At 47.5% G+C, this 25059-nt stretch overlaps 2 protein-coding genes across 5 annotated transcripts in view; one reads left to right on the forward strand and one right to left on the reverse strand.

Annotated features, from left to right (window-relative positions):
- The window catches only part of LOC148108879 (uncharacterized), a 50335-nt gene extending 27896 nt beyond the window's left edge, over positions 1–22439 (reverse strand). For both annotated transcript variants that reach the window (XM_087867969.1, XM_087867970.1), the window contains exons 1-4: positions 21857–22439; positions 7766–8073; positions 1708–1897; positions 345–468 (exon numbers count right to left, since the gene is read on the reverse strand). In XM_087867969.1, the coding sequence (XP_087724095.1) occupies positions 345–468; positions 1708–1897; positions 7766–7831 (380 nt within the window). In that variant the 5' untranslated portion in view covers positions 7832–8073; positions 21857–22439. The remainder of the gene's footprint in view (positions 1–344; positions 469–1707; positions 1898–7765; positions 8074–21856) is intronic.
- Positions 22440–22525: 86 nt separating this feature from the next.
- Positions 22526–25059, forward strand: part of RETREG1 (reticulophagy regulator 1) — a 124930-nt gene continuing 122396 nt past the window's right edge. Inside the window, exon 1 of one of the 3 annotated variants that reach the window (XM_045787167.2) lies at positions 22526–22932. In XM_045787167.2, coding sequence (XP_045643123.2) covers positions 22619–22932 — 314 coding nt within the window. In that variant the 5' untranslated portion in view covers positions 22526–22618. The remainder of the gene's footprint in view (positions 22933–25059) is intronic. The other 2 variants (XM_045787165.2, XM_045787166.2) reach the window with 2 other exon arrangements.

Below are 25059 nucleotides of genomic sequence, written 5' to 3' on the forward strand. Positions count from 1 at the left end.
GAAATACATTACGGGCTTGGGGTTTTTGTTGTCGGTTTGGTTTTAACGCTTTTGGCCTCAGTGTCTAAGCTGCGTGTTACAGAAGTTGATGGCCAGGTCTTACAGTGGACGCGCCGCACGACTCCAAGGAAGCAGAGACGGTGAAAGCCAAGAGTCGGTGAAATCCAGAAATCTAAGGCCTTGAAATGTCTGTTTATGTCAAATGGTCTCATAGCCCCAAAACCTGCCTAATGGTGAAATCATGGTCCTACAACCACCTGCTCGCAGCCATGCTCGCTGGGGAGAATACACAGGTAGGCTTTCAGCCACAGATTTACCCAAAAAAACAAGATATGGGGTCTCACCTGGGACGTGAGTGGCACCAGTCCCCCGGATGTCCCTTTCTCTTCCTGCTGAATCCCACCGCTGCTTGTGTCCAGAGTGTTCTCCACCACCGGCTCCACGGGGACCGGAAGTACAGCTGAGCACCTGTGGCCGCAGGTGATGAGAATGTAGGTGAGCTCGACTCCATGTTCTGCTGTTGTCTTTGTTTTCATTTCTAGCCCAGAGGGAAATTGGCCAAAGGGCCTCTTCCACTGCTCACCACCCAGGATTCCCTCTGTGACTTGTACCCCAGGAGGCCGCCTCTCTCCCCCCAGTTACATATGAAGAAGGAGGCAGAGGGAGGCATCGTAGCAGCACCAAAGCCAGGAACTAGATCTCTCTACACACAGGCCTTATACGCCCACAGCTGCATTGTTTTAATGTTTTATTTAGAAATACTACGGGTTCAGAAGTTGCGACAGCACATACCGGGAGACCCACATACCCTTCACCTGGTTTCCCCTATGGTAACATTTTGCAAAACCATAGAACAGTATCACAATTGTCCATTATAATTAGGATTTTGCTTCCCCATATTATATAAGGAAGATAGTCCCCAGTTTTGAGATTGTTGCTTTAAGCATTTCTTGTCCGCTATTTTGAATGAGCTCTGGGATTCCCTTCCCTCCCTGCATTTTCTCATCAACACAGACTGGCTCAGCATCACCTCTCACTTCAACTTGATCATCATATCGACAAAAGCCTCTCCAGGACAGAAACACTGTCTTCCCCTCACAAGTCCCAGGAAATCCAGCCTCATGCCTGCCCAAAGCAGGCAGAGATGGGACTGGGATGGCCGGGAGAACTCTAGGGGAAGGAGTGGTGGGTCTTGAGTTGGTCGTACAATATGGCAGAGGGTAACAGATTTTTCCTAGGAGATGGTTCCAGAAGTGGCACTAGCACGGGTATGAAAAAGGTGTTAGGACAAAGGTCAGAAGCCATGCCATGGCTCCCCTGTCCTAGCCCCACTGGCCTCTGTGCTTTACCGCCTCTGGCGCCCTCCCCTGCACCCCCCCTCCCGTATATGCTGTTGACAAACCAGACACATGGAGGGATTTTCATAAAATCTAAATCCACCTGTATCTTTCCTACTAAAAGCTCTCCTATAACTCTGTCCCACCAAAATATCAACCTCTACTATAGCGCAGTGTCCTCTGTCCCGCCTGCCTCTCACCTTGTCTCCTACCACTCTTCCCTACTCAGCACAGATCTTGGCTTTCATTCTGTCCCCATCTTATCCCGACTTAGGGTGTTCTGCCCAGCAGCAAGGAAAGGGACTCTGATGTTTCCTGGTGAAAGCTAGCATCTGCACTCAAGAAGGCGTGAGCTGTAACTCCCAGGTACCTGGAGCTTTGGCAGGGATGTGCTGGGAATGTCTATCAGCGGGCTCTGCAGGGGGGAACAGTCCTGCTGTGTAGTGCTGGCTGATTTCCACGGTGTCCATATTTCCACCAGCGCTAATTCCAAGCTCCAAGGTGACATCACTGAACGTGGAGTTGGATGGGATGCGGGGTTGGCTCCCGAAAGCTTGGCCCTGCCCACCACACGGAAAGGACATACCAGTAAACCGTTCAATAAGAAATTGCATTCTATTTATAAGAAAACCTCAAAGGAAGTAAAAAGACACTCAGAAAGCTTTAAGCACTTTGTGTGGGGGAAAGTTAGTTACTGTGGGAAAAGTAAAGAGGTTTGCAAAGTATATAATCTGCTCCTATCTTTAGTTTTCCCAAAGATTTCGTTTCCAAGTAATAACAGGATTACAGTTGATTAGCAATTTGAGACATAAACAGGGCCTCCTACCCCTGAGGCATCCAGACATTTACTTGGTGGGAATTAGTTGCCAGATCAGGGTTCTCATCGTTCCCTCATGACCTGCCAGAAAAGAAAATGAGTAATTCTGGTAACTCTGATCTCTTGAGGGAACTGTTCTCCATAAGTTTACTTACTGACTTGACATTGAAGAAATGCAATAGGCCTCTTGATTAGAAATAAGATGACCCCAATGATCATCAACCATAACATAGTTGACTTTAATTTACTAAAATCTTATTTGGATTAGAAACACACACACTATCCACACTATGTCAGTGGGGTTTGCGAAGACGGTTGAAGAACTGTCTTAAGTTGCTTAGAGCCTAGTTGGGAGTAAAAGATATAAATATATGAAATCAGTTGACTGTAACAGCAATAGTAATTGGGCCATCTGCATACGGGTTGAAGGGGTCCAGAAAACAAGAGTGCGAGGGAGAGAGTTTTCAAAGGCAAACGTGGTAGTGTCGCTAGAGGGGAGTGGGTGGGGGGCTGGGGTCACACGGTGATGGGCATTAAGGAGAGCACTTGGTATAATGAGCACGGGGTGTTATATGCAACTGATGAATCACTAAACTCTACCTCTGAAACTAATAAAACACAATGTGAATTGAACTTAAATTAAAAAAACAAAGGAGAATGTGGAGCCAAAAAATGAAGATTTGTGATGTTGTGTGAGCACATGCGAGTAGAACAGATCACTGAAAGAAATCCATGAGGCAAAAATGAGCAGAACGGGGATTTCTAAGTACATCCTTCTTACACTCCCGTTGTTTTCCCCTTGACCATCTCTCTCTGATGTGATCAATGGTGTTAGTTACCATTTGCTCAGAACATATGTTTCAGGCTTGGTGCAAGATGCATTCGCACCCTCCTGGCATTGTGTCCTCCCAGTAACTAAGGAGTAGGTCTAGCCAACCTATTTTTACATCGAGGATATTGAGATTTAGAAAGCAAATTATTTAACTTGCTCCAATAGCTTTGCTGTGTAACAAGTAACTCCAGAACGCGATGGCTAAAACAACAAGAACTTACTTGGGTCATGATTCTCTAGGTCATCTGAGCGGGGCAGTCTCCCTGCTAATCTCATTCATGACTAAGTTCAACTGTATCCAGGTCAACTTTGTTGATCATGCCTTGTCTTTCTCATCTGTCTGGAGCCTCAGATGAGAAGGCAGAGCTCTGCTCCATGTGATCTCTCGTGCTCCAGTTAGCTAGCCTTGGCTGATTCATGGCATTTCGCAAGGTCTTGCAAAAACTAGTAGGTACAGGCAAGGCCTCTCAAGATTTAGGTTCAAAACTGGCACATTGGTTAAGTCTGCCATATTCTATTGGCCAAAGCCAGACCCAATGCCAGACCAGAGCCAAGACGTGGGGAAACAGATTCCGTATCTTGATGGACGTTGCCTCAAAGTCACTCAACAGGTTGTAGAATTGTGGCCTTTTTACAATCTAACCACGCTTGGCTGAAAAATAACAAAACTACAGTGGACAGAGAATTCATATCCAAGTTTGATTGACATCATCCTACCCTCATAAAGCTATCCAAAAATCCAACCACTTTCTCTGTTTTCTTTTACATGGCCATGCCCTTAGCTTACCACCACCCCCCACCAACTTCCCCTGATTGCATACTTCTAATGTCAACAGACACAGACACCCACCTCAGTCCCTTTCCCAGGTGTCCCCTCAGAATCTTCTCTTGCCGGAAATAATCTTTCTCCCTGTTCATGGCTCTTCATCTGTGACAACCTGGCTTAGATTTTCATCTCTCTGCAAAACTGCCTGCGGCAGAGGCTGCTACCCGTCCCCCAGTGATCCGCCCTTTTACCCTTTGTCCTTATTTCCCTTTCGCCTTGTATAACAGAATTCCCCCACGTTTTAGCTTGCGGGGGATGCTAAGCTACAGAATCCCTTCCCCAGCGTCCCCTGCAACTGTGTGTGGTGGTTTTAAGAAATGTTACAACTGGGGCACCCCGGGGGGCTCCATCGGTTAAGGGTCTGCCTTTGGCTCAGGTCATGATCCCAGGGTCTTGGGATCGAGCCCCAAGTCAGGCTCCCTGCTTGGTGGGTAGCCTGCTTCTGCTTCCCCCTCTGCCACTCCCCCTGCTTGAGCTCGCTCTTTCAAAATCTTTTTTAAAAAGTTACAACTTCTTGAAAACCCCTCCCATAAAAAGGTGAAGTCTCATCCCCATGAATATGGGCCAGCCATAGTGACTCCACTTCTAATAAATAGAATGTGGTAGAAGGGATACCACATAGCTTGCAAAGCCAGGTCATAAAAGGTGACGCATCTTTACCTGCTCTTTCTCTTGGGACACACGCCTTAGGAACTCTGAGCTGGCATGACAGAAATCTCAGCCACCTGAGGCCACCGTGCTGAAAGGACTAGCGAAGAAGCCATGCAGAGCTAGCCAAGCCCTGCAGGTACCATCCCCCAACTGATTTGTCTTCTCAACCTCAACGCGTGGGTACTGTCTTCAGATTACTCCAGCCACGAGCTCTATGCAAACTACACTCCCGCCCTCTCCAGACCCATCAAAGTCTTAGTAAGGCATCTTGAGGCCCATGATCTTGTCATGGAGATCAAGTTCTGGTCTGAATGAGGCTCTTGGGTGTAGTTCATCAAGTATGGCTCATTAACACTTGACTGGAAGATCTGTGTGCAATGGAGACAAGTTTCCCGTCCTCCAGAAGCTAACTGCTGCAGAGACTATCATTCACAAGGGGAAAATGGGGGCACAGAATAGTCACAAGTCTGTGGCATTTGTGGGAAAAGGAGGATGACTCAGGATATCTCCAAGAACCCAGGGGGAAGGATTCCCAGTTAGTGGAACGGAGTCCCAACCATGGGACTGGCATCATGTGCTCAGCTAGATTTCAGAAATGTGGGAAGGACACATGTAAAGCATTTGGGCCAGTGGGTCAACTGGGGTGCCTTTGAACATAGCCGCAAATTTCTTTGACAATCCTCCCACGAAAAGGTGGAGTCTAATTCTCCTCTCCTCCTAACAACTAGAGTGTGACAAGAGGGTTACCACATGACGCCCAAAGCTAGGTCATAGAGGGGACAGTAGAGCATTTGTGAGGCTCTCGGGACACGCACTTTTGGAGCCCTGCGGCCACCGTGCCAGAGAGACCGTGTGGAGAAGCTAGGTAGACACAGATGCCAGAAGGGTCCCAGCTGTGCCAACCCTCAGCTCTCTAAGTCCTCCCAGCGTCCACCACCAGACATGCAAATTGTGAGCGTGCAAATGATTCCAGCCCCCAACCTGCAACACAACTCAGCTGATGCCAAAGGGGACAGAGATATGGGGTCCCCCTGAGGAGGTTCCAGCCATGCCAGGGAGCCAAAAAATGAATAAAAGGAGGAGGAATGGATGAGATTTAAAACTGTCACAACGGGGGCACCTGGGTGGCTCAGTCGGTGAAGCGTCTGCCTTTGGATGAGGTCATGATCCCAGGGTCCTGGGATCCAGCCCCACATGGCATCACGCTCCCTGCTCAGCGGGGGGGGGGGGGGGGTCTGTTTCTCCCTCTGCTCCTCCCCCCACCCTGCCGCCATACTTGCGCTCGCTCACACGTGCTCTCTCTCTGAACTAAATAAAATCTTCAAAAAAAACCCAAAACTGTCACTCTTGACAGCTGATGTGATGAAGCCCTTAGTTTAACAACTGATCGTGCTGGATTTTCTGTTAGAACTGATGAGTGAATGGAGCAAGATCACTAGATAAAAGGACAGTGTTTTAAAAACCAACTGCATTTCTATATGGCAGCAGCGACCAATTACAAATTTTTAAAAATACCTCCTACGATGTCACCAAACACATTTAATACCTAAGAGAAAATCTAAAGAAATGTTGTGTCCTCTGATGCCAAAGCTCAGGGCATCTCCTTTATGCTACATACACACTGAGCTGAGACGCGAATGCAGCTGCAAAAGCATCTGAAAGGCGGCGAAGCAGAAAGTACTAGGATGCAAATATCAGCGGGTCATCAAAGACGAAAACAAGTTGGAGATAGAAGGAAATGGGTTTATAACCCAAGTTATCTCTCACACGGGTGAGGAAGCTAAAAGACTCATAACTTCTAGTTTCACGGTCTTTTCTCTTAAAGGAGGCTGAACTTAAAACACAGAAGACATCTAACTTCTAAAATAAAATACATCCCTTCACGGCAGAGTGAAAGCTCCGTTTCTTGGTTAGTAGAGAGCTCCTGCTTTATGTTTATGTTTAATATGTTTATTCTGTATTTTAAACCATCTGCCCTTTCTGTTGCTTGGGAGAATCATGAATTTTTTAAAAGTCAATTTCTGCGGCCATGCCACCAGAGCGTGCTATCTAGAACCATCCATGTGAGAAGCACATCGATTGCAAACTGATGCCTGCCATTACGCCCAATTTTCCTTCCCCTGATTCCGCACAAATGGCTCTGTCATCCGGGCCGCAACTTAAATGTCACCTCTCCAGAAAGGCTTTTCCTCACCACCAAATACAAAATAACTAGACTTCACTGCATCACCATGTTGTAAGTAGCACTAAATAGTATTTTTTTAATTGCTTATTATAGGTCTTCCTCAATTAGAAGGTAATCTCAGGGGCACCTGAGTGGCTCAGTCAGTTAAGCATCTGACTCTTGATTTCAGCTCAGGTCCTGGTGTCAGGGTCATAAGATCGAGCCCCGTGTCAGACTCCGTACCGAGCATGGAGCCTGCTTAGGATTCTCTCTCTCCCTCTCCTTCTCCCCCTGCTCATGACCTCTCTAAATAAATAAGTGAATAAAATCTGAAAAAAGAAAAAAAGGTAGTCTCTATGAGAGCAGAAATCTTTTTGTATTTAGTATTGTCATCCTTAACCAGACCATGTCTGAACATGGTGGATACTCAGTATTTTTTTTTAAAGATTTATTTTAGAGAGCATGTGCAAGTGGGGGGAGGGGCAGAGGGAGAGGGAGAGTCCTCACGCAGACTCCCCACTGAGCGCAGAGCCCAAGGCAGGACTCAATCCCAAGACCCTGAGATCATGGCCTGAGCCGAAACCAAGAGTTGGATCCTTAACCGACTGAGCCACCCAGGCGCTCCTCAGCAATTAATTCTTAAACAAGTGGAAGAGTAAATTGTAACTTTCGATTTGGGGGCCAGCCCAGCTGAGACTCCCCAGAGACGAGAGCCCAGGGCAGAGATTAACTGCCAGTGCTCTGCGAAGTGCAGCACCAGGACAGGGAGGATAAGGGAGAGACAGTGAAGGATGGGAGCGAGGCCAAGCCATGTATTGCCATGTCAGCCGCGTCTTCCTGTGAGCCACCAGGAGACGTGCAGTTGCTCGGCAGGAGTGGGGCCCCGTGGGATGTCTCTACACAGGTTAGAGAGGGAAATCCTGCCTCAGAACAGCCCTCCAAAAGAGAAGGAAGACAAGACACTTCCTAGGTTGGTCCTGTCTCCTGTTTCCCATCAGCTGAACAGCCCCCTATGTGGGGAGTCAGTCCCCTCCCATTTCCATGTCATCTGGCGCCTTTCAAAGCCACATGGAAGCCATACCCCACACTGTGGCAGGCTGAGAGATGGCCACAGCCTACTCCCCAGGACCTGTGTTACCTTGTATGGCAGAAGAAATTTTGCAGATGTGATTACACAGAGGATTTTGAGATCATCCACGTGCATCCAGTGTAATCATGTGTCCTTATAAGATGGAGGCATGAGACTGGAGTCAGCAGAAGATGTGACAGAAGTCAGAGGCTGCAGTGATGTTGGGAAGGGGCCACAGGCCAAGGCATGCAGGCCACCTCCAGGAGCCAGGAGACGCATGGAATGGATTCATCCTTGGAACCTTCTGGAGGAACCAGTGCTGATGACACCTTGGTCTTAGCCGTGTGAGTCTCATTTCAGACTGCTGACCTCCAGAACTGTAAGAAAATAAATTTACATTGTTTTAAACTAGCAGGTTCGTGGTAACTTGTTACAGCAGCAATAGGAAACGGATACACACACAAATGCATAAACAAGGGGAGCATTTCCTCTAACTCTGTGGTGGGAGGGTGGAGAGACCCCCAGGTAAGCAAGGCCAGAGAACCTGAGGTACATAAGATGTACCCAATACAAGGACCTATATGACTGCTTATACTAAGAAGCTAAGGACAGAGAAAGTATGTGTTGATTGTATTAACATTGTCTTTTATTATACTTCATTTGCAGTTGTGAATATCTGCCCAGCTCTGAAAAACATCCCTGGCCCTCACAAATAACTTTTTTTTTTTTTTTTAAGATTTTATTTATTTATTTGAGAGAGACAGAGAGTAGAGAGAGAACACACAAGTGGTGGGGAGGGGCAGAGGGCGAGGGAGAAGCAGACTTCTCGCTGAGCAGGGAGCCTAACTTGGGGGAGGGGCTTGATCCCAGGACCCTGAGACCATGACCTGAGCTGAAGGCAGACGCTTAACCCACTGAGCCACCCAGGCGCCCCCACAGATGACCTTTATATATGACATAACCTATACTCCAAATCAGACCATCACACAGCTCCAAATCTGGTAAAAATCTGTTCCTACAGAAACTATTTTATTTTATGTAGATTTGATATAGAATGGAGAGAGAGCATAGCATGTATTAGGGTAACTCTGGCTGCTTTAGCAAATACCTACATTTCAATTGCCTACCTACCGTATTTTTTTTTTTTTTTTTTGAGAGAGAGAGAATGTACATGAATAGGGGCAGGGAGCAGCAGAGGGAGAGAGAGAATCTCAAGCAGGCACCATGCTCAGCACAGAACCCAATGCAGGGCTCAATCTTTTGACCCTGAAATCATGACCTGAGACGAAATCCAGAGTCAGACACTTAACCGACTGAGCCACCCAGGCGCCCCTCAATTACCTACCATTACTAGAGATGACTTGTTGCTTACTAATGGGTATAATGTTAGAAGGGTGTTGGATCTGCTTCTGTGGTTATTCAGGAGCCCTGCCAACAGTGGCTCTGCCTTCAACCTTTGTGTTCCAGGGTTGACCTAGGCATAAACAAAGTAGCAGACAGGGAACAGCTGACTGGATAAGAACATTTACCTTTAAACCTCCTTGGCCTGGAAGTGATGTCACATGGTGTCACTTCCACACAAGGATGCTGGGAAATGTAGTTCCAGGCTGGGCAACGACCTTCTCAGTTACATTCCGCACTACGTAAGGGGAGAATGAAACTCTGGTGGACAACTGGCTGTCCCTTGGGCCAAGAAGTACTCATGTGGACTCTTTCCCCCAAATATGGAAGACTTCTCCCAGTGAAAATGAACATTCAAGGGAATTAACTCAAAACCCTATTAATTACTGCATTCCTCGGGGCAAAAGAGATGGGTAGCCAACAAGAGACTGCTCAACTGATACAATCGAAAGAAGTCAAGGATGGATGACCAGGAGGCTGAGGGGACATGACCCCAAGTCCTTGGTTTCCAAGCCCACTGGTTAAAGGCAAGACTGTGTCCCCAGCCCCCTGCAACACCACACAAGTATATGTGGCCCTGATCTCCCAGTCCTTCACCAAAGGGTAACTGAACTCTGAGGAATAATCAAGCATTTGGATGATTGTGGACAGGGTCTTAGTAGACATTAACACCTAACGACACTAATCATCACCATGGGCCTCTGCTAGGGTATTAGGGGTCTGTGGCCCCCTTTGGAGGCCATTTCCCTAGACCCCAAATATATAATGGAACTAGGCATGCTTGGTAGTTGCACAACCTCATATTGGTTCCTTGGCTTAGGGTAAGACTACCACAGTGTAGACATCAAGGAGAATGCTCTGAAATGAATCTCCTCCATGAAAAAGATAGTGAATCAAAACTGATATGGCATCCCAGGAGGAATGGCAGGAATTAGTGTCCTCTCTAAAGAACTAGAGGATTCTGGGTGAGGTTTCCATCATGTTGCCTTTTAATGCACAAGTGTGGAAATCGCAAAAAACAAATAGATCCAATGGACGACAGCAAAGTCAACCAAGTCGTAGTCCCAGCTGCGGCTGCCACGCCAAATGCAGTCTTGCTACCAGGTCAGAAGAGCTTGGTCTTCGCGCATGCTCTATACCATTTCACATTCATTCTTCCTTGGAACCCTGATTTTTTCCCCATTAATTTCAAGTAAATGTAAATCAGAATGTATAATTTTGTCTGAAGATACACGAGATTTGTAGGATAAGTTTTATTTCTTCAAAGAGAGTTACATAAGTAAAACTTAATAAATACTACCTATAATAACAGGGACACCTAGGTGGCTCAGTTGGTTAAGCCTCCGACTCTTGATTTCAGCTCAAGTCATGATCTCAGGGTCGTGAGAGCGAGCCCCATGTCAGGCTCCCCGCTCAGCTGGGAGTCTGTTTCTCGCCCTCTCCTCTCCCTCTGTCCCTCCCCCTGTCCCTGCTCATGTTCGTGTGCTCTCTTTCAAATAAATAAATCATAATTAAAAAGTATTGCCTATAATAATAAATTATTCATATAGTATTTATTTGGCAAACTCAGTAATTCAGAACGTGGCCAAGGATCTGTAAATAAGCAAAACCTGGCTTCATGTGAGTAAGTAACAATGGCTAAATCCATGTGAGCTTTGCTGATTCTGCTTCTGCTTGAAGAGGCTCTGAAGAGCTTATCTTCCCTTTCACCACCAGGATAGGTGCCTTCCGCTCTCCCCACCCCCACCCTGTGCTCTCTGCAGCTCATGATCTGTCATCTGCAAACCACCCATAATCACCACCTCTTCCTTAGTTCCACTGCCTAGCTCTAACTCAGACCTAGAGTGTTCCCTGCGACCCTCTCAAGTGAGGACTGGTTGGTCCCCAGCCCTGTACCACTGGTCCTACTACACAGTAATTGTCCCCTTGGTACCTCCAGACCATTTCTCTTCCTTCTGTGATGAAATCCTCAGGATCTTTAGAGCAATGCTATTGGACCATACCATCCACACTCCCTTCTCATCCAAGTATCCGGCTGATTTTCTCTGCACCATTATTCTGCAGACTTCCTTCACATAAACAATCCATCCAGTGCCCTGGCTCCTTGCTTCTTTGACCACATGTCCTCTTCCCTCTCTAAACTCGAGCCTCCACTGACTCCTTTCTACCTCTTTTCAGCATCCTCCTACTAGGAGCACTTCTCCAATAGTTACCTCATCAGGTCCTCCCAACCATGAGGCCACCATTCCTTCAATACCCATCACCTCACTCGTGCTTTCACTCACCTTCTACCCCAGATTAGAATCTCTGGTCCATCACTCTAATGTTTCAATTATATACTCCCTCAACTCCTTCCTCGTCCCTTCTTCTTCTCCACTTGTCTTGAAAAACCTCATCCACAATAAATCCAATTCTCGAAGTCTGTGTTTGAGCAGCTGAATGTTGCTGGAGAAACTCCCAAACATACTGACTCTCACTTTAAGCTCCTGAGCACAATTTTCAGAGGCCAGACCGTCACATCCTCCCTCCCACCCTTTCCTCGTGAACTGTCTCCCATGGTCACCTGTGTCCCAAGGCCACTATTTCAAAATTCCTCTCTTTTTAAACTTCATATCACTATTCCTCCCATCCCCCAACTTCTTATTTCATTGTGAAAACCCAAGCAGAAGCAGAAAACACTGCAGCTTCTACCATATCTTCCAATTTATCCCATGGATTCCTTTGGCTTTCATGTCATTTAGATGCTGACCTTCTTTCCCCTGAGCTCACGGTTTTTATACCAAGTTTCCTACTTGTCGCATGTGGACCTGTATTAGGCCTATGAAGTACAGTATTCCAAGAGAGGATTCCTCTCCCAAACCTTCCCTATCTCTACCAGTGTTAGATGTCATCTGTAGTTCCTCCCTGTCCCTACCACCTTACATCTGATCCATTAGCGATTGCTGTTGGCTGGATGTCCCAGATGTATTCCAAATCTAGTCATTTCTCACCACGTCCGCCACTACCAGTATCTCTGTGACTAGTGCAGTAATCCCTAATGGATCTCCTTGCTTCATGCTTGTCTCTTCATCAGTGACCAGAACAATGTTTTCGAGATGAAAACTGAATGAAGTTTCACACAACATCCTACACTGATTTTCCACCATCTTTTAGAACGAAATCTCGACCGTGCATGGTCTGCTGGCCCCTTCGTGATGCCCCGCTGCCTTCCTCTCCTCTCTCACCTGATCTCCTCTCACTCTGCTCTTCTCATTTTAGCCTTCTTGTCCCTTGGGCGGGTCCAGCTAGTTCTAACTTACGGTCCTCACACGTACTTGCCATCCCCTTTGTCTGGCATGCCTTTGCCTCCAGAACTCCACATGACTGGCTGACTTCCTTCACTTAAGTCTGCTCAAAAGTCACTTCTCTCACCTCCCTGTCGCTTCCAAAGCACTTCCCCTTTTCACTCTGTTCCTTTTTTCTTCACTGCGCCCTGTGTTAGATTAAGTTAATTATGTTAATGGTCTTGTGTTGTTGCCTGTCCTGTTGACTCTGGGCTTAGCCGTGTGACTTGCTTTGGCCACTAAAACATTAGAAAATGTGACCCAGGCAGAGGCTTGCTAAGTGTTTGCACATTAGGGGATGCCTTCATGGAACTCCAGCTGCCAAGTGACTTAGTGTGAAGCTGGCCTGCCGGAGAGGCCATGTGGAGGACAACTGAGACACATCTACTGACGGCCCTGGCCAACGGCCATCCAGCATCTTCTAATTGGTGGTAAACGTATAAGTGAATCCAGCAACGCCATGTGCATCTGAGACGTGCCGTTCCAGCTGATCTCTCTCCAGCTGCCCATCCATGGAATCATGAGCAAATAAAAGTTGTTTTAAGCCACCAAGCTTGGGGATGGTTTGTTAGCTACAGCAGTGAATGATACACATCCTAAGATGTTATGTCTATCTGCATATTTGCTCACTGTCTGCCACACCTTCTAAGATATCAGCTCTATGAGGACGGGAACATTGCCTTGGGCACACTGTGGTGTATACAGGTCCTCTCCTGGGGAGCAGCCTTATCTGATCCTCTGGTTTCCACTAAAATCCCTAAATGAGAAAGATCTGTCTCTATCGGGTGCCTGGTGGCTCAGTTGGTAGAGCATGTGACACTTGATCTCAGGGTTGTAAGTTCAAACCCCACATTAGGTGTAGAGATTAGTTAAAAATAAAATCTTAAAAAAAAAAAAAAAGAAAGATTGGTCTCCTGTCTTCCAACTGACCACTAGACATGACCAACTCAAATTCAATACCTTCTAAGTTGACGAGAGTTTTTTCCCCTCCAAATTTGTCCCCAGGTTTTCTCCACTACCTCATATTTTAATAATGACACAATGGGTTGTGATGACACTTAATTTTATGTGTCAACTTGGCTAGGTTACAGTGCCTTTTTTTTTTTTTTGGTCAAACACCTGTCTAGAAGTTGTTGTGAAGTTATTTTTAGATGTGATTAACATTTAATCAGTAGACTGAGAAAAGCCCATTACCCTCCATAATATGGGTGAGGCTCATCCAATCAGTTGAGGGCTTTAACAGAAAAGACTGAAGTCCCTTGAACAGGAAGGAATTCTCTCTCCAAACTGCCTTCAGACTCCAGACTACAACATGAACTCCTACCTGAATTTCCAGCCTCCAGACCTCCCTAGGAGGTTTTGGACTTGCCTGTGCACACAATTGCAGGAGCCAATTCTTTAAATCCCTCCTCCTTAGCTCTACACCACACACATACACACACACACCATTGTTTCTGCTAATCTGGAGAACCCTGATACTGGGGTTATCTTTGACAATCTCCTCTCCCTCTTTTCCCAACATCCAATCAGTCACCCAGGCCCTACTGGCGCAGTGTGCAAAATGCCTCCTGTGACTACCCTTTCTTTGCCCCCATGTCCCTTGTCTTGGTTTAGACTCTCAGCATCTCTCACCTGGACTATTATAAATGTCTGATAACCAGTCTCTCTGCCCCATCTCCTTCCCATCTGCATGCAACTCCACCGCCCGGGTTACCTTTCTGGAATCTGATCATGACACTACGTCCAAAGCCTACAATCACCTACAGAATACAGCGCAAACTCCTCAGTATAACATGAAAGCTCTTTATCAACAAGTTCAAGTTCTATTCCTGGCTCCCTATCTCTTACTTCTCTCTAAAGCCCCTAAATTCTAGCTATATTTAGCACCTGTGGATCCCCAAACATGTCATGTTCATTTCATACCTTCATGCTTTTGCACATTGTCAGATTTCTTTTCATTTAGGGAGAGACAGAGTGTGTGTGTGTGTGTGTGTGTGTGAGAGAGAGAGAGAGAGAGAGAGCGAGCTGGAAGGGGCAGAGGGAGAAGGAGAGACAGAATCTTAGGCAGGCTCCATGCTGAGTGGAGCTGGATCTCACAGGGCTTGCAAGATCTTGAGGGGCTTGATCTCATGACCCTGAGATCATGACCTGAGCTGAAATCAAGAATTAGATGCTTAACCGACTGAGCCACCCAGGTGTCCCACTTTTGCACACTGTATTCTATTTACTTGGGATGCCTACCAAATTTGTCTTGAAAACATTCCAACCTGCTCTTCAAGCTCTAATTCAGATGTACTGTTTGTTCTTAAGCTGTCCCGGATGCTTGGTCATAATATTTAGACAATGATAAAGATCTTTTCATTAGTCTCATTGTCTTGAAATTAATGTATGTGTATTTCTCAAAGACAAGAGGCTCTTTGATGGTGGGACTGTGTATAATAAGGGATACTAATAAAAAGTAATAATAATAATTAGATCCCTAGTCCTGGTCTTCTGTTTAGCTGACAATAGTCACAAAAAAATAATTGCTGAGTCGATTTTTGTGTGTTAGATTTTAAGCTCTTTGAAGGCAGAAACCATATTGCTGTTCATCTGTCACTTATGGTGCCTCTCATAGGTTCCTGTACACGGTACAAGTGTCAAGTACACAGTTCTATGTATGTAGTAAACAGATTTAGTACCTAGTACATAGGATCTTGCTCAATATAAGAAGACTGAATTAAAGAAAAGCTTCAGTTCTCTGGAGAACACAAAGGCTTCATTTTCTGTTGCTACACTATGTCAGCCATCCTTGGATTCCCACACTCGGGGTTGTCACGACGATTCTAAGTCAAGCAAGAGTTTGTGGAAAGGAGAAATCAACGAAGGTCACAGTCTTAAGGAAAAGAAAAGAGAAGGGGACTGTCTTTTTTAAAAAGAGCTATATGAACTCTCTCTATTTCCTATTTTCTTACAGTCTTCTAAAAAACATTTTTTTTCCTTTGACAATTTTCAAAGCCACAAGAAAGTTGAAAGAACAGTACAATGAACAGCCGGATACCCCTCACACAGATTCACCAACATCTTGCCACACCCATTTCCCCCCTCTCTCTCTGTATACACAACACTTCCTTTTGCAGAAAGCAAATGTCTGCTGTCATGGCATTTCACCCCGAAATACTGCATGTGGCATCACTCAGAAGGAAGACATTCTCTTACATCGTCCTAACACCATTATCATACCTAAGAAAAGCAATATTGATTCAACAAATCATCTAGCATAGACTTTGGACTCAAATTTCCCTAATTTTCCCTCCAAATGTCTTCGATAACATTTTTTTTTTTTTTTTTGGACCCAGAATCTAATCAAGTTTCACACACTGATTTGGCTGTTATATCTCTTCTCCTCAAAGTGTTCCTCCGTTCTTGATATTAAACACTTGAAGATCCAGGTCAACTGACCTGTAGAATGTAGGAGATGGTTTTGTTAGGATTTGATTCAGGCCAAATGTTTCGTGCGAGTTCTGTTGTGTCCCTCCCACAGCATCAGGTCAGGGGGCACATAAGGTCAGACAGTCCCACTCTTGGAGATGCCACGTATGATGAAATGCAGATACGGTGGGGATCTCTCCAGTGCAAAGACACACTTTGTAATTAATAACTAACCTGTGAGATCGTGTAAATACTTCTTCCCTAGTCTTTTCCCCGTGGGTCAATGATGATCATTGCCTGAATCACTGATTACATTGAGAGTTAACAAAATGGTCCTTTCCTAAATCTATAGTCTATACTTAACTCATTTTTCATAAAGCAGAGCTTCCTACCCACCCCTTTTGAGTATCATGACAGAGTCAGGAATTTTTTTTTAACTCAATATAATCATTTAGTAGGATTATTATTTCTTTTTGATTCTTAAAGTTTCCCAGATTCAGTAAGTAGGGTCGCATTCAAAGCTGGCTTCTGTGTCCTTTTGACATAGATTTTTAAATAGTCTTTGAACATGTCTTGCTTTCTGGTACCCAAGGTGTTTCAAACTCAGACCTAGTATCAGCCAATTATCTAAGGAGCCTCAGCTCTTTTCTGGCAGGAAATAGAAAACAATACCTGGTCTTTAAGTGAGCTTACTGCCATTGGGTGTCATCGATTCTAGGATCTTTCTGTGCTCATAGCTAGAATATCACATCGTGAACTCATACTTAGGACAGACCCAATTCAAATCTTCCCCCAATTCCATGTTCTTTGGCTTTCATTGGAAACCCTCATTAGTTCCAAGAGTGAAGAACACAGCCCTAGGCGATCTGGATTTGGAAGAGAAGGGGGTACGAGGCTGCTCTGGTTCAGACAGGCACCAAGTGATGAAGCTTGAGCAGGCATGGTGGCCCTGAGACGGGCGAATGGGGGATATGGACACAGGAGCATTTAAGAGGAAGGGTTCTCAGAGATTGTTGAAAGACTGGAGATGGATGGGGAGTCCATATAATTTATCAGCCAAACCAAGACACTTTTGAGAAAGAAAGCAAAGTGGTATTAATAGCCATGCTAGTCAGCAGGCATAAACCAGCACTGTCGTGGGCTAACCTGACATATGGTTACTCTGACAGAGAAAATAAAGGAAAGACCAGAATCAAAACTTACTCCAATATTTCCTGTCCTGGGGACTATGGGTTACTATAGTTGACAAGGCAGTTGTAAATGCTGCTTCCAGTTCCGGTGGGGGCCGGGGAGGGGGAGTGAGGTGGGTGTGTCTTTGTGACCTCTAGTTGTCCTTCCGGACAGGGCTTATGAGGAATCAGGGTGAAGGAACAGGCTTAACTTACAAGGTGTGTGGCCAGGGTGCTCTCTGGAACCCACTGGGGTGGACATTCCTTTTTTTTTTTTTTTTCTCTTTTTTTCTTTTTAAGGTTTTTAAAATTTATTTGAGAGAGAGTGAGCGAGACAGCACAAGCCAGGGTGGGGGGGGGGGAAGCAGAGGGAGCAGCAGACTCCCCTCTGAGTAGGGAGTCCAACGTGGGGCTCCATGCTGGGATCATGACCTGAGCCAAAGGCAGATACTTAACTGACTGAGCCACCCAGCGGCCCCTGGGGTGGACATTCTGAGAAAAGGAACCTCTCCCCTCCAACTCTGTCTCACCTCCCTTCCTTATAGGACAAGAGCAAGAACGACCTCATCCATGGGAGAACAAGCTGTCTATATGTACACTGGATGCTCGCAGGGGGCCGAGGTACTCTGAGAAATCCAGCTGCCCAGCACCAGGGGAATTTGAGGGTCCGCTGGAAACTGGCTTCTGAAAGCAGAGGCCAGTCAGCCTTTGGGACCCTGGGCTGACATATATCTTCTCCCTGGAGAAAGGAGAAAGGCCTTCAGTCCCAGCCAGGCCCTTGTCCAGGCAACCCAGAGTAAGTCTCCAAAGCTATTTTTGGGACAGTTCTGGTTTAGGGCAAGGGAAGGGGGCAGGAGAGTGCATATGGGGTACAGAGAAACCATCAAGTTTCAGTGAACTGGCCTGCAAGCAAATACACTGAACTCCAAACTGTATTAAATATGATCTTAAGATTCCTTTGATAATTCGGAGAACACATGAGTCTTATAAAGCTTCAGGGTCCCCAGGAACACCGCTGGCTGCACAGTAAACACCCAGCTATGCCCACTTGTGCATGGTCTAAAGGATACAGGTGACATGGGCTGCATGCATGTCCTCAACGCGGCCTGGGCCAGCCTCCAGGTTTTGTGTCTAACTTCTAATAAATTAAAACTAGTAACAGGTGACAAGCCAAAAACACATTTTGAAGGGATGTCTGTGGGATGTGACTCTCCTAGCTATTTCATTACATTCCACGAATCTAATTTTAGCTTAGAGAATACCCCTGGGGACTGCAGGCCTGATTTGCAGACCTGGGTTTAAAATCAACCACGCTGCAGTTTTGCTTTGATAATGGAAGTCGAGCTGGCGTGCCTGGGACCTCAGGGGACGAGCCTTTTGAGTCCACCACTTTCTTGGTAAGAGCAAACAACAGAAAGAAACCCACGAACTTCTGGAACTCTCCATCGCTCACAGGACTGCCACTAACTTTGGAGAATGGTCGTCAAAACTCTCCTCCATCTGACGTGTTTATCCGAAAGCCTCAATATAGCCTCTGTCCCATGCAGGCCACGTGCTCTGGAGACGCCTCTGAACCCGTCTTGGCCTTTCTTTTCCTGCTGACCATTCGCACTGCCTGGATCTACCTCTTGGCCAGGACCCCTGCTGCTCTTCGAGCTACAGACCTCTGTAGCCAGCACCCTGACACTGATGAACCCCCTCCCCTCCTCCTCTGCTCCTCACTTTAGTTTAGGAGGAGGAAGAAGTTTCTTCTTGTGGCTCTGCCAGGCTCTATTTAATCCGCTGTGCAAAGCTACCTTTCTAAAACACAAAGCAAGCCACTTCACCCTCCTGCTGCAACCTCGCCAGTGCCCGCAAAGCTCAGACTCCTTAGCAGCACAGCGGAGGGGCCCTCTGGAGCAACTGCGGCTCATCCCACTCCCCATTCCCTTCACCTGATCACCTTCTTCAGGTTCCCTTGCCCATGCCCTAGCGCCAGGCAGGAGATAAGCAGCCTTGTTTGTCTTACCGTAAGCCCACAATCAGCCTTTAACGAATGTTTAATGATCAATAAATGAAGAAATAAGGAATGAATGATACAAAATGCAGTGAGATAGAACCAGGACCATAATGGGGGAGGAAAAAACAAGAAGAGGCTGCAGACCAGGATGATAGCTCACAACTCGGACAGCTTCCCCGGTGAAAGGTGAACACCCCTCCCTCACCCCCACCACGCAGGGAGGGCAAGGAGAGACTGGAGGAGGAGGCAGGACACTGCAGAGTGGTAGGTGGCAGGCTGAATAAGCAAGGGAACTTACACACGAGGCATGTCTCGGGCAAGATCTCCACCCCTGCCGGCCAGAATCTTAAAAGTTTATACAGAGGCCATAAGCAACAACACTTGACTCTCAAGACAGCGTCCTTGAAACGGCTCCCATTGTAGGAACACTGGCGCACAAAACTGACATTCCAAGAACAGGGGAGAGGGTGAGGAGCCTTTAATTGCCCAGGTCCCTCTTGTGGGTCAACTGGCAGTCACGACTCTCAATGATCTTCTCCAACACAGCACCAGAGCAGTGGCTAGTCTGCAGATTTGGGGGTGACTGCTAGCCCAGTGGGAATGGGTTGGAAGTTAATGTTTTGCAGTCATCCTTGCTGATGATATGCACGCGTGTGCGTGGAATAAATGAATAGTACTTTTCAGGACATACTCCTGTCGTGTGACCCCAGTTCTCTTTAACCATTCTGAAGCCTTAAAAACCTCTTTTGTGCAATATCAGGCAGTGATCCCTAAACTGGGTGCCCCAACTGGTCTATGGATGGCCACCATCTTGGCGAGAGGTTGTTCAGCTCTGATAAACACAAATGGAGACTATTCTAGTTTGGACATTCCAATTCTTATAAGCACAACAGTCAACCGAAAGCAGAAATAACCAATTCCTTCTATGAGCCGGGCCTTGGAAACCGAGTCTGATCTTCTTTTCCATTTCCTGCGTGTTGCTATTGTGGTGTGATGTTCCTGTTTATCTGGGCTTAGAGTGAACTATCTGGTTCTCTTGGCTCAGTGACAAGGAAATGAGGGAAAATTAGGAATAAGCAGGATATGGTGAGAACAGGAAGGTAAAATTGCTTCAATAAAATTATCAGCACAAAAACATCTATGTGCGGGATTAATAAACAATACAACATGTGTGCATGGCTCCTTTCATGTGGGAGTCACGGGCCTACTGGAGGAATCTAATAGAAAACCTATTAAAGGAAAATAAAAGCACTATTGGGGCATGTCCATCTCATTCTAAGGCTTACCTTGATGTTGTTTATGTGGCCTTCTGGAGTGAGATTTAATTATCCATCATTTTTCTCTCCTATTACAAGCTTACTAGCTACTTTTGGAGGAGAAAGGTGAGTGGACTCACATAGCTATGGGTAGGGATAAAAGAGATAATCTCTCATAAACAGAGATAAAAAGTGTTGCGAACCACATGTAGCAACTGAAATTTAGCTTTTATGGGTCTTCTTGTCCACACTTTTTACTACTTCTACAGACCCTGATGACAATAATTAGAATCCAGGGGGAGAGAGGAACATGAAGAATCTTGAGAACATATTTCTAGAAGCACACGCACACTGGTTTGGACAATGGGATGACCTGGTTCCTCATCTCCTCTGCCCTGCATTCTCCCCTCCAGCTGCAGAGTCTAGTGAAAATGGTGGAATATCGTACCCCTGGGGGCTGTGTCCAATCCTAAACAAAGGCCAGATGCCACAGTAAAGTCCCTTTTACCTTTCAGAAGCTTCTGCGGTAGCGGTAAGGGAGGGAACCAACACCTGGGAAAACAGAGTTTTTATTTTGGGGAAAAAATACCTGAATTGTTTCCATGTGCGTTTTCATTGCCTCCCTCCTCACTTTCTATCTGGTGGTCAGATTCTCCTCGGTGGCACGTGGGACACGCCAGAGACCCTGCACTGGCTTCAGGAAAACCCCCGCGCTCTCTACCGCTAGTGGATCATTCAGAGCCTTGGCGGTCTGCTGCCAATACACACAAGGAACTGCGCACGCCCGTGTGTTACTCCACACCTTCTCTCATGTTGATCTCCCAACAGAAATCATTGCCCCTCCTCCAACCACCACTTTACTTCCCTCCTCCTCACAATTCAGGCCAGATGCCATTATTACAAAAAGCCTCCTGAAACACGACTCTTCCACTCTTTCCTTAATTTGGGTGATTTAAGTTAAGGCTCTTAGCCCAGAGCAATTATTTCTATGACAGCGGTTATCACGTCGTAATTAGCCCCTCCTCCGCCTGTGAGCTTCCCGTGGGTGGAAGCCACGTTCACTGAGCTTAGCAGAGCATTTGGGCACGTAGTAGGTGTTCCAGAAAGCCTCGAGGGAACTCTAGGACTATATCCTCTTGAGATACACATGCAGCCAAGGGCACACGTCTGCCATGTACACATCACTGAATCTTCACATATGTATACAGAGGTATAAACATATAATGACCACCCAGGTGAGCAGTACGGAGCATTCCCCACGGGTTCCCTTGAAACAACAGGCTTTAATTGCTCTGGGAATGAGCCCCATCCATCTTGTGAAAGCGGGCTGGTTGCCAGTATGATATCCAAGAGGATATCAGAAGCCCTCCTTCCTTGCAAATAGAACGCTCGGGGTGGGGGCGGGGCACTTTATTCCAGGAAAAGTTAAGAACAGGGGGATTAAAGACTAGAACGGTTTTTTAAAATGCAAATAGTGAAAAGTGAGCATAGCAATTACCCTTCTTCCCTCCCCCCTTACGCTCACCCAGAAATACCAGGGCCCGTGAGACCCGGTGTGGGCGGTCTCAGGATTCCCTGTCACCCCCTCACGGACGTCTTACCCATGTCCTGATGGCTGTCGTGACACGGAGACCAGAGTGACTCAGAAGTAACCGTGGTCAAGGCTTGCCAAACCTTATCTGACACGCGCAAAGCGTCGGGTCTGCGCAGAGATCTGACGCCTCAGCGCCCGCTCACCTGCACCTCCCCCAGACCAGCGAGCGTTCTGGAGCCAGCTGACTCTGCCCGCAGGTCGGCGAGGGGAAGCGCCCTCCCCCATCGCTGCGGCCTGACGCTCCTTCATGGACCCAAACGTGTTGTGTTTTGTTTTGTTTTTCCTTCGTTTCTCACTCCAGCATATCTAGCATCACGTTACTCCCAGAGGACGAAAGACCTCCGCTGTGGTGGGACAGGCGGCCCCCGCCCGGGCGCGGGGCTGAAATCCGCTGCCAGCGGGAGGGGCGTCCCGTAACGCCCTCCGGGGCTGGCGGATGGGTGAGCGGGGACCCCGGCCCCAGAAAGTGAAGACGTGCGGTTGATTTGGCCGGGTCCCGGGCCAGGCTATCGAGGGGGCGCGCGCTTCCCGGGACACCGCCCAGCCCCTCGGCGCCCAGCGCCCCGCCCCTGCGCGAACTTGGCCGCACCCACTTCCCCCGGGAGGCGCCCCCGCCGCCGCCGCTGCCGCCGCCGGGGCTGACGTCACAAGGCACCCAGCCGCCAGCGCCCCGCGGTGCGCGCCCCGCGCGGGGACCCGCCGCCCTCTCGGCGCCGACACCCAGGCGCGCCGCGCGCGTGCCCGTCCCCGCTTGCAAGCGCCGCTGAAGATGGCGAGCCCGGCGCCTCCGGAGCACGCCGCCGAGGGATGCCCGGCTCCGGCGGTCGGGGAGCCGGCGCTGCAGTCGCCGCCGCCGCCCCGGGCTCCCCCCGAGGAGCAGGGGGAGGAAGCGCAGGAGGAAGGGGCGGTGGAGGCCGGCGGGGGGCGGCAGGTGGAGGAGGCCGCCGGCGGGGTGGCCGCCGCCGTGACCTGGCTTCTGGGGGAGCCCGTGCTGTGGCTGGGCTGCCGCGCGGAAGAGCTCCTGAGCTGGAAGAGGCCGCTGCGCAGCCTGCTCGGCTTCGTCGCGGCCAACCTACTATTCTGGTGAGAGCTCGGGGTGGGTGGGGACGCCCAGGAGGGCAGGTGACCTTGGGGCGCCCAGGAGCGGGCGGAGGGCGCGCCCCGGGCCCGTTGGGGGGGGTGCACCCTGAACCCCTCGGAGGAAGTGTCAGCCCTGCCCCACTTTCTGAGCCACCTTTCCCGAACAGGTAGACACACACTTCAACTTTCCTCCAGAAGCACTTCCCAGTAAATAGTTGCCATCCTCCGTGTGTACCAGCCTGGCATGGGGGGGGGGGGTGGTCGGCTGACCCGCTTGCACCTGTACTTACAGGTGTGCCCAGCGTGCTTGGAAACTTTGGCTTTTGCTTTCGAAAACTCACAGGTCTTGACCTGCTTGCCCAAATCATGCCAGTGCAAACGTGCTTGTACTTGCACCCCGAGCAGGCGTCAGCACCAGCTTAGGCACATGCTTAAGACTGCACCGCCTTCATCAGCCACCTGAGATGGGCACTGAGTGATTTGTTTTTCCATTCCCTGGAGGGTTGGGTTTACGGTCTTTACTCCCTGATGAGAAAACAGGAGGCAAACAGGTGGATTATATACATCGCTCCGCTGCCCCCGCCCCCCGCCCCCAGGTGTGTGCACAGTGTGGGAAACAGTCATACGTTAAGGTGAAGTACAAGATAGACTCTACAGGAGAACTGTTCTCTGAAAAGCCCCTGATCAACAGGTTTGTCTCTCCAAAAAGCGCCCTTCACCAGTAAGGGCAGGGAAAGTGGCTCCTACATTGAAGGACGTGCCCTGTCATCTGTTACGAGTCTGACGGAGGGTGGAGAAAATCCTTCTTTGTTTGCAACTGTGTCCTCATAATAAGCATGCTCGGCACAGTGCAGAATAAGCAGGGGTTCAGCAGGGATACCTTGTCACAAGACATAGACTTCTTAACCTTAAAGTTAGGAAGTAAGAAAGTGCACAAAACATACACAACTTGCCATTTTCTAGGCTCCCTGGAGCAACTTGAACGTTTTTCTGCTGATCTGTGCTAGTCTTGATTTCTCTTAAAGTGAGCTGTATCTTCTCAGGGTCGCTGAATGTGAATTTACCTTGGGTATTTTAGCTGTGTTTCTGGTGTCTGTTCCAAATTTCTTTATCCTGTTCTGAAGTTATGTGAGCCCTCAAATAAGGAGGGTATATTACATTGTGCTAGATTGAGCCATAGTCCAATAATCTTAGGACTGTGTTTCCCTCCTTTTACCAACGAGGGACATGTTTTTAAAATCCTCTTAATTTCAAATTGTATTTATTTACTTAAAAAACAGTTAATAGCCTCGGAGCTCAAACGTTTAAAGGTAAAAAAATGATACACATTTTGGAGATCTCTTTCCCATGCCTGTCTGGCCACACGGTTTTCTCCCAGAGGCAACCAATGTTACCATTTCCTCTGTATCATTACAGACTCTGCAAATTTTACAAAATAGGCAATATTCTACACAAATTGTGGGATACTATTTGGGCTAGTCCTCTTCTTGTATGTCTTGGCGATCACTTCCTTGTTCTTTTTCAACTGCATAGAATTCCATCCTAAGGATGTCATAAATTATTTAACCTTTCTCCTACTGATGGACTAAGATATTTTCCAAACTTTTGCTATTTTAGTGTTCTAGCTAATGGTCTTGCACGTGCATTATTTTGCATATGTGAAAGCATTTCTGTAGGATACATTCCAAGAAATGGAACTTTTGGGTTCAAGAGAATGTGTGTGTGTCATTTTTAAAAAAGATTTATTTACTTACTTGAGAGAGAGTGTATGTGAACAGGGGGAGGGGCAGAGGGAGAGGGAAAAAGAGAATCCCCAAGTAGTCTCCCCACTGAGCAGGGAGCCTTCATCCTGAGCTCAGTCCCAAGACCCCGAGATCATGACCTGAGCTAAAATCAAGAGTTGGATGTTTAACTGACTGAGCCGCCCATGTGCCCCTGTGCATGTGTAATTTTGATGGATATCATTATAGAATTTCCTTGGAGTTCTACAAATTTATGTTCCAGCCAGCAATGTGTATGACTTCCTGTTTCTCTATACCCTTGCCAACAGTGTTTTACCAAACTTTTTGATCTTGCATATCAGGTAGGTGAAAAACGGCATCCCAATTTGGTTTTAATTTGCACTTCTCT

The sequence above is a fragment of the Ursus americanus genome, chromosome 15 (assembly GCF_024610735.1).
Source record: "Ursus americanus isolate L20-20 chromosome 15, mUrsAme1.1.p, whole genome shotgun sequence".
In the NCBI taxonomy this organism is placed as follows: Eukaryota; Metazoa; Chordata; class Mammalia; order Carnivora; family Ursidae; genus Ursus; species Ursus americanus.